Genomic DNA, 21,750 nt, shown 5'->3' with positions numbered 1-21,750 from the left:
AATACTTATTTGCACTTAGGGCATTCAATTCCTTACTTTCTGACCTTTTATTAGCTTTATTTCTGTCTCTCCATTCATCTAATTTTGGCCTTTTTATCCTCTTGGCAGGATGTGTTCAAGGAGGCAAGATCCCACGACCATGTGGAGGCCAAAAACGACATGGAGACGCACATTCGTTCCAGGAAGCTGCCGTTAACCAGGAAGATTTATGCCTTCTACCACGCTCCCATTGTCAAATTCTGGTCCAACACGGTATGAAGATTAGAGAAGACACACAAATATCTACCAGTTTGGTCTACCCATCTTTCCAGCTTTCCATTTTGTGGTGTTTAATCTGGGTAGAAGGATCTACAAAGATGCTGGAGCCAACCTGCAGAGAATTCATATACATGTCATTGGACATTTAGCTCTAGGTTAAAAACAGAGGTTTTCCCAAAAGATAAGTGTTGTCTCCACAAAACCTGCTTTACTGCAGCCATGGCAAGTGATCATTGGACGATCAAACCTTTGCGTTCACTTGCTAATAAGGCCCTCAAATGTTCCAATCTCACCGGTATGTTAAAAAACCACAGGAGAGGGTCAAGGTGAAACCTTATCAGATATCCACACACAAAGTGGCTCAATACGAATAATAGAAAAAAAATCCCTCAGTCTGAGCATATTAGCACTGAATGACTCACACAGTGCAGCACCACCCATCTGAGGGAATGCTATCATACAATACATCTCAATCCACATAATACATCTCATAGTGACGCATCAATAGTCTGTATTTGCTCTAATTCGAGGGTAGAGTCAAACGTTGCGCGTTGGACATAACCTCATTATGTCCAACGCGCATCTCTCTCCTTTCTAGCTCCATGGCACAGTCTTATGTTTATTCATATACACAAGCCTAGGGCTGGTTCTCAGGAACATGGGGGCAGTCATTGAAGTTTTTATTTGCTGCCCTGGGCAGGGCTGTTTTTCAGGCTGTTCTTCAGGCTGATAACATCACTGAGACTGCAAGTGTATGTAACACCACCTGTGTCTGAGCTTATCTACATCTGCTGCACATGCTTCTCTCCCAATTTCAACACATTACCCATCAGACGGGAGTGTTAATGGCTGATTTTCCAACAAGTTCCCATCTCGAATGTCAAGGTTCAGCAAGTTTTTTAATGGTTGATTTAATCCAGGTTGCCCAAACCTGCATATATGGACACCTTCATGCTTTCCCACAGCCTTAGTGTTTTTTAATCAAAAATGAGTTAATGTAACTTTGCTGCTTGTGCTTTCTATGTAATTTATTAAGTACTATCATCAGTACTCATCAGTTGAAACCACAAAGTTAATACGCTAATGAACAACTATGTATTTTATCACCTCTCCCTTTTTAAGCAGCATTTTGCATTGTTAATGTAATAAAACTAAAAGTAAATATGTAAATGTTTAATGGTGAAATTGAAGAATAAGTGAATATTTTTTTTAAATATTGGTAAATGGAGCTTTAGACCACTATTTAAAGATAAGTCTACATGTTGTATTAAGTTGTAACAAAGGCTGATGGGACGTTTGTAGTGATACAGGTATGGGGCCATGAATTTAAGTGTTGACCTGATTGTTCTATATGACAAGTCATGGGATTACAAGAGTCACAAGAGTTTATGCGTCAACAACAAATTTCATGGCCTTCCATCCAAAAACCTTGACCCCAAACTTGTTGTGGAGTAAAATTTTGAGAATTGCTTAAGTCATTAAGATACAAAACCTAGGCACCATAAACGTCTTTACCTTGATACTTGAACCGATCCATAAAGTATGTGAAAACTTTAACCTGCTGTATTAAAAGTCATGGAAATCCATCAAATATTTACCAGCCACCTCAGTATTCAGAGGTCCGAACGGAAGCATTTCTCATAGCAAGTCGTCTCTAGATGTTGAATATTTCAAGAAGAGTGAAATATCAATCTGCTGGTGGGGATCACCATAGTCAGCAGGATCCATTCTCTTAAATGTCTGTTTAAAATTTGATGTCAGTCAACAGGCATTGTTAGAGCTGCATTGCTTGATTTTGTGTCCAGTAGGGGGCAGAAAAAATGTCTCACAAAGCCTGAACTCTAACATTCAGCACATGTCCTGTAAAATCAATCAAATAAGCAAAAGAGGCCTAACAGGAGGTTTCATCACTATGAGCAACTAATTTCACATTACACACAATGATTCCATTCAATATTTCTTTAAAATATAGATCAATGGAGCTTTAAGTTGCTATGTGATTAAAAAAGTAGCTAAAGAGGTTCAGTTCTCTCTGTGGGCATCACTTCACCTTTACCTTGTCTCAAAAATACTTTAGAGAGAAGAAGCTTCTCTCAGGGACTGACTTTGTTCAAAGGCTCTTTGTCAGCACAGTTCAGTGTCTATATTTATGAGGCACCTAGATTTAGCAATCAGATTTTCTATTCTAGGTTAGAATAAATCCTTTACTTACATCTAGTTAAAAATGTTTAGTATAATGTGGCAGTGGACGTTTTTTTTTGTGAGTCATGTTGTGTGTTTCCCACCCTCAGCTCTTCTACCTGGGCTTCTTGATGTTCTATTCGTATGTGGTCCTCGTGAAAATGCCCAAGTTTCCTTCATCTCAAGAGTGGGTGGTCATCCTCTACATCTTCACCTCTGCCATTGAGAAAATACGAGAGGTATTTGAAACAGATGTCAAACTTTTAAAGAAGCATAAATGATACTCTTTGATTTCAAAGTGGTGAAGATAATAAATGTATTCATCAGAAAGTCATTGCTTTTGATACCAGTTTCTCTCGCTCCTACAAATTCACTTCCTCAGAGACTGTGGAATAACTCCTTTTGACTTTACCACCTCCTTTTTTCCAGATGTTCATGTCTGAAGCAGGCAAAATCAGCCAGAAGATAAAGGTGTGGTTCGGTGACTATTTCAATGTGTCCGATTTTCTGGCCATTGTGATCTTCTTTATCGGCTTTGGCCTGAGGTTGGGCGGAGGTGCAGCCTTCATCCCTGGCAGGACAGTTTACTGTCTCAATATCATCTTCTGGTATGTGCGACTCCTGGATATCCTGGCTGTCAACCAACAAGCTGGCCCTTACGTCATGATGATTGCTAAAATGGTGAGTTCTCAGTTATTTGAATACGCATTTCACTTACCACTGTTAAAGGTATAGTTCACCGAAAAATGAAAATTCACTCATTAGCTACTCACCACTGTGCTAATGGAGGGGTGGGTCAAGTGTTTGAGTCCACAAAATGCACTAGTGGTCTCAGGCGTAAACAGTATTTCAGCCGAGACGACCTCTTCTTCAGACGTAATAAAACAGAAAAAACACGTCTCCGTACTACTTAACGAAACGGCATCATTAACACCGTGTTTTAAGCTTTTTTACTTTGTACTTTATAACTCAGATATTGTTTCAAGTCATATGTCATATGTTTCATTCAGTACGTGTGACGTCTCTTGCAGGTGGCCAACATGTTTTATATTGTGGTAATAATGGCGATAGTCCTACTGAGTTATGGCGTACCCAGGAAAGCTATTCTGTACCCAGAGGAGGAGGCCAGTTGGACACTGGCCAAAGATGTGGTTTTCCAGCCGTACTGGATGATGTACGGGGAAGTGTATGCCTATGAAATCAATGGTAAGGACGATGAGGATGGTACGGGAGACTATGATGGTAAGGACAGTTTTATTCAAGGCTTCTCACCAAGGCATAACAGCTGATTGCCACTCAAAAAAGAGCACTTGAAATCCAACCCACGAGGGCCTAATCATTGTTCCGCCTCTTTCACACAACATGGGTCATTGGCAGAGGCAGCCAACACGAGTCTCTTTGGGGAGGGGGGCACCGTCACTGACTGTCTGGACTCGGGTATGAAGTGTCTGAAAAAGACGTCGGTCATCACTAGAGTCTGGCTTTTTGAAGCTTGAATCAATCAAAAACATTCGACTGCTCCATTACCTGAGTTGGCACCCTGACATGTCCCACCATTCAAATTTACTGTGATTATGACCTTGTGCAAAAAGTGGTGAATAGTTGTTAATAAGATAGTGTGAGCTTGTGGAAAGAAAAAAAAATTGTATGCTCAAGGCTCTGCAGTTTTTAATTTTCCTCTGAAAGCTCGAATAACAGCTCAATTGCTGTGTCTTCTCACAGTGTGTGCCAACAACAGTGACGAATCAGTGAAGTCCCTGTGTAAGGAAGGAGTGTGGCTGACTCCTCTCCTACAAGCAGTCTACCTCTTTGTACAGTATATACTGATGGTCAACCTCCTCATTGCCTTCTTTAAGTAAGTGCACAACATTACAGAGTTTTGAGCCATTTTCAGACATGATCTCTGGAAATTGTCCACGCAATTGGGTCGAAACATTGTCCGGGTTTGTCTTTCACATATGAAGAGTTGGAGATTTTACTGTCAAACGTATTCACGACAACAGGGAAATATCTGGAGCATTCAGGGGAGGGATGGTGCATGAGATGGGACATAACATATAAAATTCAGCTCTGAAGCTGTGTTTTTGCCCACTAACAAAAGACCGACGTCTGCCCTTATCACCAAAAGCTATCTAACCTCATTGTCTTTCCAAGTTGGCATCTATTTCAGCGTCTTCTAGGTGTATTCTGAGATATTACATTTTTTATATTTTGGGGTTTTTTTTTTGCTAGTTTTGCATCCATCAACAGAAATGTCATCAACGTGCCCACTCGCGGATAAGTTCCTGCTGTGTTTTCACACAGTCTCACTCGGACAATATTTGGAATTTTTACATGGTGCCTGGCAGGAGAAACTGAAAGAGAGACATTTGCATTCTGACATACAGCCCCTCAAGATATAATCGGGATATTATCCAGAGTTCAGTGCATGTCTGAAAAGCAGCTCAAATTAGTTAAAATTAAATGAAATATTGCTGTTGTTCGCCTCATCTTCATCCATACCTGTGCCTTGTTTTCCAGCAATGTGTATATACAAGTGAAGTCCATTTCTAATCTGGTTTGGAAGTACCAGCGCTACCACTTCATTATGGCCTACCACGAGAAGCCTGTCCTCCCACCGCCCTTCATCCTCCTCTGCCATATCTACTCCCTCTTCTGTATGTGTCGAAAGAGGAAGAAGGAGAATACCTACGGACCAAGTACGTCCACACTGCTGTCACTCTGCAGCATGCGCGTGGTCTGCTGTTGATGATTAATGATGCAATTCATTCATACATATGTGTGTGTCAATATTGAGTACATGAACTAAAAACTATACTTTTCAACAATTGTTCTCCAAAATTTATTCATGTACTGTATTTTCAATTCTTTGTTAATCTTCTTTTAGAGCTGTTTCTAACTGAAGAAGATCAAAAGAAGCTTCATGATTTTGAGGAGCAGTGTGTGGAGACATACTTTCATGAAAAAGATGATCAGTTTCACTCGGGGAGTGAGGAGAGAATACGTCTTACCTCAGAAAGGTAGGCGTCTTTACATTTTTTTAAAAGATGCAGAGCATACAGTAAATATGAAACTAGAACTTTGATTAGTAATGAATTAGAAAAATCAGTCAGTGATCAGTCAGACATGCTTTTTTTAATAACATTTATATATTTTAATTAAACATTAGCAGGCAACAAGAGCTGAACTAATGCTCTTTGTCATTTCCAGAGTTGAGACCATGTGTTTGCAACTGAGGGAGGTCGGGAACAAGGTCAACTTTATAAAACGCTCTTTGCACACTCTGGACTCTCAAATCGGCCACCTGCAGGACCTCTCAGCTTTAACTGTGGACACTCTGAAGACCCTCACTGCTCAGAGGGCATCGGAGGCCAGCAAGGTCCACAATCAGATCACCCGGGAACTCAGCCTGTCTAAAAATGTGGGCCCCAGCATTGCCCCTGTGGCAACAGACACAGGCCCCCACTCTAAATCGTCCGTGATAGGCAAACGCAGTGCAGGGCCCTACTTCGGCTCCTCTTTCCCCCAAGCAAGAGTCGATATAGCAGATTCTCTGTTTGGGATTGGTGTAGGGGGAGGGGCTGTAACGGAAGGTGTCAGGAGAGTCGGGCCTACCCCTGGACCAGGACAGGGGCTGGACCCCAACCTCGACCCAGCAAGTCCAGAGAGGAGGGTCTTGTTTGGGCTCGGCCACCTTGCTGCAGAGGCTGGCTGCTCAGGCAGTGCCAGCTCCAGTGCCTTTGTCCGAAGTGCTGTGGCCTTTTCCCCTCCGGAGCTGCGTCTCCGAGGCCATTCTCTCACCCAGAGTAAGCTGACCCGTCCACAAGAGCCGGGCTTTTCCGACTCCCCATCCAGCCTACCCAACGTACCCTCCCCTGGAGCTCAGTTCCATATCAGCAGCACCCCTTCCCAGCCCAGTGGCTCCAGCCACCCGGAGCTCGCTCTCGCTGGGCTTTACCAGCAACCTCTCGAGCCAGACAGCACCACTGTAGAGTTTGGTGCATTTGTTGGTGAGTATGAGAATGAGGATGAATCTGGTGTTGATGAGAAGAAAAAAGTGGAGGATGAAAACAGTGTATGTGTGTATCCTACTGTTGTCGTTGTCTCGACTTCGGGCTCTGCTCAGCTTACCTGCTTGCCTGCTTGCTCTGTAAAACCTGAGAACACAGAGGGGTCAGTAAGAGGGGAGAGTGAGACTAATGTGAGTTGGGGGTACGTGAATGAGGCTTTCTGTGATGACGAGGGGAGATCGGGCTCTCTAAGTAAACAAAGTGCAGACACTGAAGTCTCACTGACTCCTGAAGATGAATCATCAATGAGTCACACCAACAGCAAAAACTCACAGCCACGTTGCACTCATGCCCCTGCTGTGGCACCCAGGAGACCCCACAGACAAAGAGACAGGAAACGAAGTGAGTTGCGACCAGCAGAATCCTGCTGTGATGGTCAAAGTGAGTCAGAAGACCCCCCTGACAAGAGGAACACAACAAGAGGTTTGAGTTTCAGTCTGAAGTTGAGGGCTACATCTGCCCGGTGCTCGGGTCTGTCCATCTCCCAGATCAGGATCCCAGTCAACTTTAAGCTGTGGGCTTTTTCTCTCCCTCTGCTCTGTCTGTGTGAACTTTTATGTTTCTTCTGTTCCTGGGTGGTTCTGAGGTTTTCATATACTCAAGTCTTGAGACCTGAATGCCTGAATGGTGTGATAAGTTGTCTGGTTTTGATGAAGATGATTGACGAAGAATGTGTTGGTTGGTGGAGGCATGAGAAGAGTTTTTTCTCAGAAACAGCTTTTATTTATCTGTGATTACATCATCATTGTTGTGTTGGTTGTGTCCCCTGATCAGGAAGTGTTTGTCTTGTAAATGCAAAACAGTAAAACAAATCTGTGCATTTGCTTTGATTGGATATTGTAACTAACACAGGAAATTATTATATCAGTTTTATAATGTGACATATCAACATATAAACATTGACATATAAATTAATCACTTACAATATCTCCAGGACATAAAGATAATCTGGCCCTCCAGCACTCAACACCCAAAGAAGACTCCAGCAGACAGCAAAGCCCGGCCACAAAGACCAGATCACAGGTGTGTTTACATGTGTCATTGTACAGTATACATATTCTTTTATTTTAATATTTCTGTCACATTTCCTTTTTATGAAGACTTCCTAACCCTCTGGCGATCAGATGTGTTGTGAATGTCCTTCAAGTCGCTAAAAAACTTAAAATACCACATTGGCGATGTTTGATATCACTCAGATGGTTGGAAACATCAGAATCAAAATAATGTCTAAATATTGCTGTTTATCATTCATCATTATTTTGTAAGTGACGTGCTGCTCTGATTGATTACACAAGATCATCAGAATCAATCGAGAGTTGAGGGCGGTTTATGTCGCCTTACTCCATAGGTAACATTTTAATAATGACTCTTTTTCGGAGGAGAAGCCTCCATGACAACACTGCAGACAAACTGGAATTATGAAGTTGTGTGTTTTGTTAGTTTGCTACATTCACAGTGTTGTCTGTTGTGACACTACTTGATTATGTATGATTAGATTAAACTTAATGAGATTCTCCATTAATCAGTGTTTGAGAAGAACTAAAAACCCTCTCACGGCTATCTTTCTTTCTCTCTCTGCTTTCATGGCTGTAGGCTCATCCTGAAGGTCATGGTCACATCAGAGCTGTCAACTCTTATGCTGGTTTCACAGAGTTTGACAGAAAACCAGCTTTTCTCCATCCTGACTCCAGTAAGCTCACAAAGATCCCTTCTCTTGAGCGAAATCTTCTTAGAGAACACAGCCCTTACATTTTTAGTTATTGGTTGACTGTTTAGTGTTGAGTGTCATCAATGACGTTTGATGGTTGTTTCTGTACTTGTAGATCTGACGAAGAGGGACAGAAGCAGAGTGTCGGCTGAAGACATCCTCATCCATGAGGACCCCAGGGCTGCAGTATTGGTGAGAATGTGTCTGTGTTTATTCTCTCATGAGAACAAAGTTAGAAAAACAGAACATCAGAGTAGTTTAACTCTTGTTAACTTTATTCTTTCCGGTTTCTTCCATTCTTTAATAACTTGTAATTTCTCCACCAGGAAAAAGTTCAGGTCAAATCAGCCCAAGCCAGCAGCCTGTAAGTGTCTACACACACACACACACACACACACACACACACACACACACACACACACACACACACACACACACACATTGTTGTACTTCTATCTTGGTGAGGACAAGTGGCAAGATGCATTCCCTAGCCACTCACCCTAACATTAGCCATCACAACTAAATGCCTTATTCTGATCTTAAAAACAAGCCATAAAGAGTCCACACAACACTTTTTGAGTTTCAGGGGTCAACAGCATTGCAGCTGAATCAAATACAATTGATGTAACGGTGAACTATTCCTTTAACCTTCAAACAGGCCTTAGGTGTGAGGACTGGTAAAAATGACATAACTTTCCCAAAATGTCCTCATGCCATACTGTCTATCTGTGCATTGACATGCTCCCAGAAAGATCACAAGTTGTTTTTCAGACTTCAGTGTGTTCATGTACCTTGAAATTGGAATGTGTAAAAACATTTATGCTGAAAACAAAATGTGTTATATTTCTGTGTTATGAGCTCTGTCAGCTCTGTGGTCTATTTGCATCATAATGGCTTATAAGAGTGATGTTTGGCACTTGTAAAAGATGGACATATACTTTTAAGTGATGAATTGACAAGATCACATTAAAAGCTACTATTTTGATTCTGAGTTGTTCTGACTTGAAATGTTGTTCACAGCAATTATCCCAGTTGGGAACAACTTTTTCTGATTATTGCGACATCACATGAACACACAATATGCTCAAAACAGTCCTAGCAAAGATGTAAGTACACATGCATACAGTCTACAGGCAGAAAATCCCCTAACTTCTTGACTTAACTTTGTAGAAACAAATGAAAGTCTAACCAGTTTCTGTCTGATTTAAATTGAGATCAGCAGTTTTGTTGTGTAAATGCACTTCACAAGCTCCTGTGTATCTCTGTGATCTAGACAGTTACTGTGTTCATGGAATCTTTTTGTGTTTAGTTTAACTAATGAGTTGCTTTTCCTCTTTTCTTGTCTTCCTCTCTGCCAGACGGGCCCCGGGCGAGGATACTCTAAATGGTAAGATGTGTAGTTTCACTCTTCCTCCTTCATCTGCATGACATAGTTGGGCCCGGCTCATTCTGCTGGATCAGCTGGTCCAGCAACACTTACATGAACAATGTGACCAAAGTGACCTTTGAATTTTCGCCTTTCTTTGCGACCCTATGTATGTTTGTGTGTGATTTAATCTGCACGGTAACAGATATCAACAAAATCTTTAGGGGAAAAATTTGTCCCTCCTGTAAATCTGATTACTGTTAAGTTTTACTGAAGCCTTGCGTCTGGTTCTGATTTGGCTTCAGCAACATCCCTGTGTTACAGAAGATGTCAGAAAATCAGAATGGAGAATTACAGCCATTTCATTCAATGATAATCTTGCATTTGCAAGTCCAACTGTTTTGTGATTTGATGGGAACAGGATTTGACATCAGGAGCACAGTGTGACCTCTTCTGTCTGATGCTTCATAGAATGAAGCTTAACTGTGCTTCTTCACTTCTGTGGTTACAGCTGCAGTTCCTCTCTACATGCCACAACACACCCACCTGGGGTCCAGGAAGGACTGTAAGTCACCAATGCTGTTTTTAATACAGTGAATAACTTCATCTGTCTCTCAAGATTTTGGATCCAGAGGAAGTTAAACTCTTCCGAACATGGTTTCTCATAGCCGCTTATTCCCCCAAAAATACATTTTCTCTATTCTTGTAATATTAGGACCTTTTTCTCTTTAAATTACTCCTATTATTCTCAAAATCTTTGATAAGGTTCTAATAAGAATACGAGACTTGTTAGCTGCTAGATACTCCTTTTTTTTGTCATTTATTTGAAAAAAATTAAAATGCAGTGATTTCACTATTTTATTTAATATTCTGTTAATTTCTGTAGTCTTCTGAAAAACGAATCTAATATCTAAACCATAACGGTGAGAACAATCCATGAACTGGTTTTTTGTTGCAGTAAACTTTTCATATGGTGACATTTTTATTGAATGAATATGACAACTTCATTAAATGACATGAATCCAGCCTTGTTGCATGTCATATCCTGCTCTCTCTCCCCCTCCCCTTGTTCCTCCTGCCTCTTCACTGTCAGCTCATCACCAAAATGTAATAATTATCTAATAAATAAGCTTTTAAAATGTTTTTCTGCAAAGATTAACAGTCACTTTGTTTTCTCTTTAGCTATTGGCTCACCTTTCAAGCCCATGGAAAGCTACCAGTACTCAGGTGAGACATGGATTCATACACATGTATTCCAGGGTAAAGGCTATATTATAATGTTGTCATGAATTACTTATTGTGTGACTAATATTATGATATAAATGTGTGTGTGTGTGTGCGCGCATTTTTCCTCCTGTAGCTGTTGAACGCAACAACTTGATGAGGCTATCGCAGAGCATCCCTTTCACTCCTGTGCCCCCTAGAGGTGAGTTTGGGTCATGGGGCAATCCCACACGTGTCGGATCATTTGAATGACCCACAGACGCCTCTGAAATAGAACAGCAGGCAGGTGGAGAATAAGGAAGTGTGCAGTCTAATAAGAGGCGTGGTCACTACAGTGTTTTTGTCCTGCCACGCCTGCAGCTGTTTGCTCCACAGTCCAGTTCAAGCTGGTGATGTGTTTTTGTTTTATATCCTCCTTGTTGAGGAGGAACTAGTTCAGTGGCAGTTAAAGCAACAGCTGTTATTGTTTCTGTTTTTAAGTGCAAATACCTGTGAGTCATTTGGTCCCTGCAGTTTGCAGCCCTGTCATTACAGTGGTGTGAGGAGGTGCTGACTGCATATTTTCACAGAAATGAGCAGCAACGTGGCACCACTTTATTATGATTAGTATCTCAAAACTCCATTCAGTCCCATTTTAACGATGGTCAAAATCGCAGTTTGGTTTTCTCCTGTTTTCTGGTTCTTGTGTAACTTTGATATCATGTTTTTCAAAAAACATATTTTAAAGCATAATTTTCTTTTACGTTGTGAAATAGATTGTCAAAAGATTTGTGTCTTAACTCTGATCTGATTTAAGTGAGGTTTTTTTGTGGAAGTACAGACAATTACCACAGACCCATTAGGGTTTTTGCTTTCTACATCTTGCAGCGGTGGCCTGCCACTGACTCACGACGAAGGCAGATGCACATTAGGCCTGTTTGCCTTGTACCCTGCCTGAGTGTCCTCACTACCCAGCTGGCCTGCGCTCACGTTGCACTTTAATAATCAACACCAACACTGATCAGAAGTTATAAGGACCTGTAGAGTACTTGAAGTTTACTAACTGTTTGTTTTAATTCTCTTTCAAATTTATGAGACATGCATTTTAATACATTGTACGGAAATATTTTTTCCTTACACCTCAAACTGTTCCTTCTGAATGTTGTTCATTAAAACTTGATACAGAAAGTTTTCTCAATCTCATTATGACATCCAGAGACACTGTGGCCCTAACGTACATTCAGCACAAAGCAGCGCCATGCTCAACATTCTTCTCTTTCTAACTCTCAGACTGACACAGTTGTTATTTACCTGTGCAGCCTCCACAAATAGCTTGTTTGGGTGTGTTGGTCTTAAATGAGGTGTGGTGCATTGTTGGCACACATCTGTGCCAAGATTTAAAGTTCATGTAGAATAACTCTCATGATGTTTTCATGAGTTTGTTTCATCTAAATTATATGAATTGTAGTTTTCTTTACCCCAGAAAAGGCCCTTTATATTTAATTACTTTATATTTATATGGTGGGGGTCCTCTCTACAGAGGCCGCCATGTTTTTTTACATTAGTCCAGACTGGACAAACTAAACACCTTTTGAGATTTTATGAAAATTAAAGTATACCACAAGTTCTTTTTCATGTTTGGAAGGAGAGGGTGAGGTGAGGGGTGATCAGCTGCAACATGCAATTTCAACACTAGATATCACAAAATTCTACACACTGAACCTTTAAGTGATTTCACAACGGATGGACAAACCCTGATCTGATGTAAGTGCTACAGCATTTCAGTATTAAAGGAAGGCCACTTCATCAAGATAGTCAGAGATGTGCCTTCACAGGAGGGTGCAAAACTCACATTTCCTCTGCTTTTTTATCCACAGATTGATTTTTATGTGCACTTCTGTTTCCCCCGCTGAGAGCATGCTTATTAAAAATCAGCTCAAATCAAATGTAGATTTATAGTAGTACCATAAATCTGACAGGTGGCCCATGTTGCTGTGTGTCTGCAGGTTGTGTCAGGAAACTACAAAACACTAACTTCTCTCTCTCTCTTTATCAGGGGAGCCGGTGACCGTGTACCGACTGGATGAGAGCTCTCCCAACACCATCAACAACAGCATGTCTTCCTGGGCCCAGCGGGGCCTCTGTGCCAAAATAGAGTTCCTCAGCAAGGAGGAGATGGGTGGTGGACTCCGACGAGCCCTCAAGGTGCTCTGCACTTGGTCAGAATACGACATCCTGAAACCAGGACACCTGTATATAGTCAAGTCCTTCCTCCCTGAGGTGGTCCAGACCTGGCAGAGTATCTACAAAGAGGACACTGTGCTGCACCTTTGTCTCAGGGTAGGGTGTCACACGCACATGTAGTATCTCAGCAGATAGATTTAGTAAAATTGAATTTGCTTAATGGCTGTAGTTTTGGTAATGGACAGTGGGGATGTGTCGATTGCTGAACCTATTTTTTTTTTACTCATCTTTTGTCATTTTAACTCCATATCAGTTACCTATAAGATTTAAACTTTGTTTCCCTGCAGGAAATTCAACAACAACGAGCTGCTCAGAAGCTGACATTTGCCTTCAACCAAGTCAGGCCGAAGACGATTCCTTATTCACCGAGGTGAGCACGCATGAGTGTTTGCTGCACACACACACACTCACACACACTCACACACACTCACACACACACACACACAGACTCACACACACACACACACACACACACACACACACACACACACACACACACACACACACACACACACACACAGAGTTATCATGATTTGTTGTCATTACCATCTTTCATGTTTTAATTTTGATTTGAACGAATCATTACTTGACTCCACCCATGGGTAGAGGTGTTTATTGTCTGCTCTTGCTGCTGAATCCTGAAATTAGAGTTGTGTGTGTGCATGTGCGTGTGTGTCTGTGTGTTCAGGTTTCTGGAGGTGTTTCTGCTCTACTGTCACTCTGCTGGACAATGGTTTGCTATAGAAGAGTGCATCACCGGAGAGTTCAGGAAGTTCAACAACAACAACGGGGATGAGATTGTCCCCACCAACCTCCTGGAGGAGACCATGCTGGCCTTTAGCCACTGGACCTACGAGTACACCCGTGGAGAGCTGCTGGTGCTCGACCTGCAGGGTATAAGCTCTTGATGGGATCTTGAAGATTTTTATTATTATTGTGTGAAGATGAGTGAAACAGAGGTTTTGTTGCTTATTTAAATCATTGTGAGGTTGAAGTGATAATGTTATCCTTCAGTCTGCTGCACTCAGCACTCGGCTTCATCCACACTCAAAACTATCTCTGTCCTCATGAGCCTTTTAGCTCTATCTCCATTATAATCCCTGTCCATACTAACACACCTGAAAACTCCTTCACATAGGTACAGTATGTCTGCCGGTGTAAACAGGAAGTAGATTTGTTGCTCTGTTAAAGAAAATGCTACGAATAAGAAACAGCAATGGGGAAAAGTAAGATGACAGATTTCTTTCCTTGAACCAATATTAAGGTGGAACTTTTACTGACAGGAAGCGTAAACATAATTTTGCCTGAGTCATTGCTGTTAGGAACCAGGAAGTAAATGCAGGTGACTAGCCACACCATACCTCTTCAAACTAAAACAGGCCCAACAGTGTTTTCAAACTTCTCAGTTTTAGGTACTCACAAACGTTTTAAACGTAGCATCAAATGAACACATAGTTGCGTGGTTGTACGTGAATGTGGCCTTTATTTACACTCAGCAGAGACGTATTGATGAACTGTCTGTGTAATATTTTTGATCATTCGCATGTGTACCTGTTGTGCTCCTCTCCAGGTGTTGGGGAGATTCTGACAGATCCTTCGGTCATAAAGAGCGGTGAGAAGGGGTACGTTGTACAAAGTCTTTGCCCTGATTCTGACCTCTCTGAATTTATTTTAGTTTATTTACAGCATTTTTACCCTTTTACCCCATTGTTTGTATTCATTTCTTTATTTGTAAAGCACATTGTAACCGTGTTTTTAAAGTTGCCATATAAATAATAATTCTGAGTATTACTACATCTCTCACTTAATTCACTCACCTTTTTAATGTATTATTTACCAGCTACCTGTTTTTTAGCAGTTCTGCACTAAATAACTAATTTGACTCTGCAGATCATATGATATGATATTTGGACCGGCCAACCTGGGGGATGATGCCATTAGGAATTTCCGTGCAAAACACCACTGCAACTCCTGCTGTCGCAAACTCAAACTTCCTGGTGAGCGCGGTTTCACTGCTGCTGTGTAGTCACATGATATCTGCACAACTGTGATCAGATAGTTTGTTCTCAAATCTAGAAAACCATCTGTGTTTGTGGCCTTATATGGTCAAAATATTATTAAATAAAATGCTTATAAAAAAATCCTAATCTAACTCTCCTTGTCCTCTTGTTGGTCAGATCTGAAGAGGAACGAGTACACACCAGACAAGGTGACGTTCCCACAAGAAGACCCTCCCAACCCGGGAGCCGGCATCAAGGAGTCCCGCCAATCAATGAGGTTGATGCTGTGATGAGTTCAAAGTGAGAGAGAGAGGATGAACGATCACGCGGCCGCACTGTTCCGATTTTGATATGAGTCGAAGCCAAGGAGCAGAAATGAGCATCCTATCAACTGGAAGAACCACACCTGGGTTTTCATGAAATCCAGTGCATGCAGACTGTGTCATGTTTTTGTTATTCCCACCGAAATGCTGTGTCACACAATTCAAGCATTGAAACCTTTGTTTTGTAGCACATACACACAGGGGAACATTGTGTACACATTTACACATATAAATATATATATAATATAAAAACTGGATATATCGACAGGTACAATATCATTGCAGAAGATTTAATATTTATTATGTTTGAGAAGTTGCTGTGTTTTAAAGAAAAGGAGGAAAAAAAAGAACAAATCAAGTGCATTGTGCTTCTGTTACAGCAGCTTCAGAGGACGGCCTGCTGACTCTCAGTCACTGCAACACTGCAGTTAGTTTGCCATCAGATCATTTTTATAAATGTGTAAACACTTGTATCACAGATTTTTGTCTCTTACTTAATGAAAATATACATGAATTTGAAAATCTTGTAAAATATGGGCAGATTGCAATGCAACTTTTACAGAACATTGTATGTAATTTTATTGTTTTGAAAGTGTGTCCACCAAAATATTACTGATAGTTTTTATTGTTACAAAGGTACTATTGCTATATCTTTGTCATCAACTATTGTATGAGCAAACTAGTGTATCTTATAGATACTGTTATCTGGCATGAGCTGAACAGATTCAAATATTTTATTCAGGGGAACTGATAAACATAAGGGTATTACTGTATACATTTTGTACTGGATATCATTTTAAACAAATAAAATGTAATAAAAAAACACTGTAGCAATCATTCATGTCTTAAAATACATCTGCTACAATATGTGACCTAAAGAAAAAAATTAAACATTTGCTGCTTTTAAAATATGAGGAAGGATTTTTATCATGAAGGCGACAGCGGGGTCTGGTGTTTGATCAGAGCGCTCACATTCCTCTGCAAAATCACCCCTGTTCATGTTCCTCCAACCAAACGGCTCACCTGTAAAGCTGCAGTGGAAGGTAGATCCCCTCTCGTCATTACAACTCATCTGAAGTATGGAATAGTCTGTCAATATGAACACGAGCTTGAGATTTGCATCATTTTGTCTTCGTCTTAAATCAAGAACAACAAAGACAGCAGCAGAGAAACAGGGTGATAGATAGTGAGAGATAGTGAGTACACATTGGCTCACGCAGCAGGAACCAGACAGACTGGTTTTCCCGTGCACCGGGTGTGGTGTATCAAAAAGACAAGCACCATCGTGACACTGCATATTTTGCAGCTCAGCCTCAGACTGAACGTTTACAGCTCTGCTACACAAAACAACTGCAAAACCATGAATCAGGTCCAAATTGAATACTGGTGAGTTTTTTGATTTCATCCTTTATAGTTTGCTGATTTTCAGTTAGACTGCAATGAAATTCATTCTGAGACAAATGGGACTAAATAAACCAATGGTTCTGAAATAAACATGTTTTTGGTGATTCTGTTACAGAGGTGAATTTATACCACTGACATTATTCTGCTATTTGTCTCCATATTCACCAAAATGAGAAATAATCATCTCTGTATAGAAACTTTTATTTTTTAAGAATTTAATCCCCAATTTCAGATTTCTGCACCAAGATTCAATAAAATTCAGATTTTTAAATTCCATGAGCCGAATGGTGATTATTGAGCTGTTTTTCCTTTGTTGTTTTTTAAATGCTTTATTTAACATTGAATCGCTGACAAACAAATGGACGAAATAGAAACTTAAAGCATCACAACAAATGAAATATGATGTAAATAAAATATGAAATCATAAATGATATGAAGTGTGATAATAAAACATCAATACAAATTTTTATTTAAAAAAATTACAAGAAAACGATAAAGAGATAAGCAATGAAACATAAAAATGTGTTTATCACAGTTCTATGGGTATATAAAAACGAGAGAAGCCATGTTCATTTTTCCTTTTTGTTTGTGTCTCAGTCAAGGATGAGGGTACGCATCCCACTTCAGGGATCTGGAAAGAGCCCTCAGAAGGGTCCCTGGTGTGGCAGTGACGGGATTCTGGGGAAGACAGGGTGAGCTGCTCTTTGTTTGCTATGACGGCCCAGTTCAGAAAGAAAAGACAAAAAAGACAGAATAAGGAAAATGTCAAAAATAACCAAAACAATGTTCATGGCAAATTGCAACACTGTTAAAAAATATATATTCATTTTGAAATGACATTTTTGAGTTTATGTTTAAAATCCTCTCTTTTTTAGATTTCTTAGATGTATTTGTACTTGCTTATCTGCTTATAATGTAAAACCACAGAGGATACTTTTAGTTTACTGGTCACAGCAGAAAAACATACAACATGTCATATGTGCTTTTTCTAGTTGGATTTTGTGTTGTTTTGTTGACTACTTTCTCAAATGAGGAGACAGAAATGATTAAAACCAACAAATCAACACAACAGCCAGTAGTGGGGCAAGCTTTTTGATACAGGAACATTAACCACAAGTTATATCTCTACAATCTGCACCATTATGCATAGTTGTGCACCCATCGTGCAAAACAACACCACTACCTTTTGACTGCATGGCCTATTTGAACACCATAAATCATTTTATTTTATTTTTATCAATAACTTTGAATCCTTGATTAAAAGTCAGACAGTATCAGTGACTGTGCAATGGCTCAGTCAGTTTACTTCCTCTAATAGTGCAGGATATTCAAATGCACAGTGGTGTGACGGAGTGAATATAAACAGAGTCACATTGTGTAGTTTCACTTCACACATATCAGTCTCAATCGGCTGCAGACTCTCCACAAGAGGGAGCTGTTCTGCTTGACGCACACAAATTGTACATTATTGTGTGATATTAACATTAAATGAAAATCAACAGCTCATTAAATTAAAATCCTAACTGTGCAAAATATTACTCCGAACATTTCAAGCTCTTGGTTTAAGACATTCAAACAAAAAATACTCATATACAAGCTATTTTCATGTGGAGTTTCTTCAACACCCCATGATACTGCTTCATATTGAACTGATGTTGATGTATTTTAATTATCACCCCCCACAGGCAGCTTTGAGGTGTCACTGAACGGGCAGATGATCTACTCCAAACTGGCAAAAAAGTCATTTCCTGATAATAAAGTGGTCAGTGAGTTACATATCTACATTTATAAGGGACATTTTTTTTTCAACACAGCAAAAAAATAACAATAATCTTATTTTTACTGGACTGATGGTAAATAGTTTATAAAAATGCCCATTTAGACTGATTCTTCAACAGTAACACCAGCTGATGACATTTTAATAAGTGATCAGGCGAATGTGAAAGAATCCAGATTTTTTGTGAGTTGTGTCTCATCATAAGATTTGCATCTCGTGTAACAATGAGATTCTTTTTTATCAAAACCCTGAAGACAAAGGACAAAACCTTCCACAAGACATTATCATAACTGACTGTTGCGGCATGCAATGCAGCATAAGTTAACACATGGCCCCTCATCTATCCATTCATCACTCAATTGTAAAAGTTATTCATTGGATTTCTTAAATTCAATATCAAAAGAAAATGAATTCAAATAAAACTATATTGAATTGTTTTATGTTGTTTTAATAAACCCTTCTTTAATAGGAACAATTTAATAATGGGATGATATTTCACCCCTAAGTTATTTTTAGAATTCATTCTACTGCTCATTCAAATAAAAGTTAAATAATGTAATTCAGTCAATTTATGAATATATTAACAAATTAAATGGTTTCATTTTAGACTTAATGAAATGATTTATTACTATTTCCGTGACACTCAATACATTTTACTTCATGGGACATGAATGAGAAAAGAGGATGAAAGTATAACTGAGAATTAAATTAAATCAAATTTATTTAATCAAGACTACAGCTTCACTTGCAGCTCAGTGAGAGGGATCATTCAAATCATTGTTATTTATTCTTTTGGCAACATGTTTGTACAAATGTTTGTGTGTCCAAAAACAGAAAAACAACTGTTTATCAAATTATTAAGTTGATATTTGTGTTTTGTGACCAGATTGTAAAGATGGTGACGGAGATGGTCGGTAAAAATATGAAGTAAAAGCATCGGAGCAACTACAGCTCTGAAGAGGATGGAGGATCAAATAAGATCTGTATTCACACTGAGGGTACAACATGATTTGTCTTCTGTGGTTCAGAACCAGAAGTTTAAATGTGGACCATGACCAACCAAGAAGATGAGCCCATGTGGTATCTTTATTGTGAATACAGACAAAGGCAAGGAGACGATGGGAGCCACACTGAGGAGCCGGCACTGACTTCTGTTTATGAATGTATACACTGGAAAACATGTGGTGTGTACACGATGCGAGTCCAGATGTTTTTCGCCCGGAGCCTGAGGATGTGCTCTCATCCTGTCTGTCTGTACTCCCATGCAACATTTCTTTAGCTGTCTCAATCCAATCCACTTATTCCATCATCTGTTTTCTTCTGTTCATAGAAATCTAAAGGTCTCTGTGCTGTAATAGGACACGATTAAAAGAATAGTTTGATATTTTTAGAAAAAGACTAGTTTGCCTTCTCGCCACAAGATGAGCAGATTGATACCACTGTCATTCCTTCAACATAAAGCCACTGGTAACATCCAGTTATCTAAAGCTCACAAATTAACATTTTATATCTCATTTCTGAAACTAGCAATTTGCAGTGTCAGAGGGTTCATTTGTTGACCCAGATCACTTAATATAAAATTAAATGAATGTAAAATGGCTCATAGTTTTACATTTAGGTTTTTGGATGGACTGAACAAACAGGATATCACAGGTTTTTTTAGCTAAACAGTCTCTGGCTCTAGCATTGTATTTATGTCACATGACAGAGGTATCTTCTCATCTTGCTAACTCTTGGCAGGGCAGAGGAAATATTCAACTTTATTTTGTGTTATGTTGCAAACAGAAAATGCACCTCAAACTTCTGATTCTTCTTAAATATTGGGCCTTTTCTATATCATCTTGGATGAGCTACTACTCATGAGCTACTGAGCATTTTCTACCTTCTCCATCACTGATTAATAGTCATTTAATGACAAATGGGATGCTGGAGGTCCGGCGGCGTTGGAGCTGCTGAGAGAAAGTCTAGGCCGTACAATGCCGTCATATAATATACAAATATTTGGCAACAGTTTTAAAACATTTTACTCAACAAAAAGCAGCAAATGTCCTCTGTGCAATAGATGGGCTGCAGCAAAAAGACACCACGTGTTCTAAAATTAAATATAATACTGACTAAGTCAAAATAAAAAAAGAATAGGCCTTTTGCTTTCAAAATTTTACTTTAGTTTAAAAAAATAAATGTTTTAGTCAACTTTGGTTTGTTTTGTTGTTGCCGGTGATGCTGCTGCAGTCCCCCCAACAACCCGACTTCCAGCATCCTTGAAATATTTCACATATCAAACTGTTTCTAAACAAGAAATCACCAACTCCAATAACAATTCAGTCCATTTTCGACGAATGCAATAAAAAACTATGGATTCATTTGTGTTCTGCTCTTTTTTTTTACATAGTTTATAAAGCACTGCTTATTTGATAATAATCTTTCTTATTAGATCACAGTTTCATTTGGTCAAATGTTAGCAACTATTGGGCTGAAAAACCCATCACAGATCCCTGATCATCATCATCATCATCATCATCATCATCAGCAGATTAGGCCCTGAGTATTGAGTTTTACAGCAGTCACATGAGCCACCATCCATCCATGTAATCTCGACACTATATAATCCATGAGATGAACAGATGATGATAATAACAGGGGATTTGTCTGCTGTTTGTGATGCTCTGTTCAGGTTCCACTGGTGGAGCAAAAACACTATTAACAGGAAACACACAGACCCACATCAGAAGCTGTCATGGTTCTCTCGTTTCACAAACAGCACCAACCACATTGTATGTTGTGACAGAGACGAAGAAATACCAGACTGAGGAGTGTGTGTTAATACTGTGAGAAAGTTTCACTACATGAAGAAAATGTTCAATCAAAATGTTAATTCATTTATAATTTAATCAATTACACATATCAAATAATGACCTTTAGGCTTTTAATGAAAACCTGAACTGTGTGTGTGTATCTGTGCTTATATATTGTGTAAAAAGATATAATTTAACAGCATATTTATTTTTTTAATATGCACTTTAAATTGTCTCAGTCAAAATGTTGATTAAATTTAATTATCTCAAACTTACATTTTTGTTTGAGGGGTAAAGGTGTTATATCATCCATCTTCACTTATCCACCATCAAAATATCCTTTTAAAATATAATTAGCATCTTTTCAAAAGCATTTAACCAATTTGAGATCTTTGAATTACTTTTAATGACTCGCAAAGAA

At 39.5% G+C, this 21,750-nt stretch overlaps 1 protein-coding gene and 1 long non-coding RNA gene across 6 annotated transcripts in view; both read left to right on the top strand.

Moving 5' to 3' along the window:
* trpm7 (transient receptor potential cation channel, subfamily M, member 7) overlaps positions 1-15,831 on the top strand; it is a 34,145-nt gene extending 18,314 nt beyond the window's left edge. For 2 of the 5 annotated variants that reach the window (XM_069528754.1, XM_069528743.1), the window contains exons 19-40: positions 109-252; positions 2,550-2,678; positions 2,869-3,120; positions 3,471-3,645; positions 4,162-4,294; positions 4,960-5,138; positions 5,327-5,459; positions 5,650-6,449; positions 7,444-7,532; positions 8,103-8,199; positions 8,333-8,409; positions 8,544-8,581; positions 9,576-9,604; positions 10,095-10,148; positions 10,766-10,810; positions 10,944-11,009; positions 12,843-13,126; positions 13,318-13,400; positions 13,719-13,924; positions 14,601-14,652; positions 14,921-15,027; positions 15,208-15,831. In XM_069528754.1, coding sequence (XP_069384855.1) covers positions 109-252; positions 2,550-2,678; positions 2,869-3,120; positions 3,471-3,645; positions 4,162-4,294; positions 4,960-5,138; positions 5,327-5,459; positions 5,650-6,449; positions 7,444-7,532; positions 8,103-8,199; positions 8,333-8,409; positions 8,544-8,581; positions 9,576-9,604; positions 10,095-10,148; positions 10,766-10,810; positions 10,944-11,009; positions 12,843-13,126; positions 13,318-13,400; positions 13,719-13,924; positions 14,601-14,652; positions 14,921-15,027; positions 15,208-15,320 — 3,285 coding nt within the window. In that variant the 3' untranslated portion in view covers positions 15,321-15,831. Of the gene's footprint in view, positions 1-108; positions 253-2,549; positions 2,679-2,868; positions 3,121-3,470; positions 3,682-4,161; positions 4,295-4,959; positions 5,139-5,326; positions 5,460-5,649; positions 6,450-7,443; positions 7,533-8,102; positions 8,200-8,332; positions 8,410-8,543; positions 8,582-9,575; positions 9,605-10,094; positions 10,149-10,765; positions 10,811-10,943; positions 11,010-12,842; positions 13,127-13,317; positions 13,401-13,718; positions 13,925-14,600; positions 14,653-14,920; positions 15,028-15,207 lie in introns of those variants that run through there. The other 3 variants (XM_069528749.1, XM_069528739.1, XR_011243483.1) reach the window with 2 other exon arrangements.
* Positions 15,832-16,356: 525 nt separating this feature from the next.
* Positions 16,357-20,897, top strand: LOC109624880 (uncharacterized). The gene is made up of 4 exons (XR_002202409.2): positions 16,357-16,739; positions 17,355-17,449; positions 18,443-18,519; positions 19,421-20,897. It is a non-coding gene; the product is annotated as an uncharacterized lncRNA (long non-coding RNA).
* Positions 20,898-21,750: the final 853 nt, after the last annotated feature.

The sequence above is a fragment of the Paralichthys olivaceus genome, chromosome 1 (assembly GCF_024713975.1).
Source record: "Paralichthys olivaceus isolate ysfri-2021 chromosome 1, ASM2471397v2, whole genome shotgun sequence".
Lineage (NCBI taxonomy): Eukaryota > Metazoa > Chordata > Actinopteri > Pleuronectiformes > Paralichthyidae > Paralichthys > Paralichthys olivaceus.
Note: the sequence above shows the minus strand (reverse complement) of the source record. Positions and strands in the feature narration are given on the sequence as shown.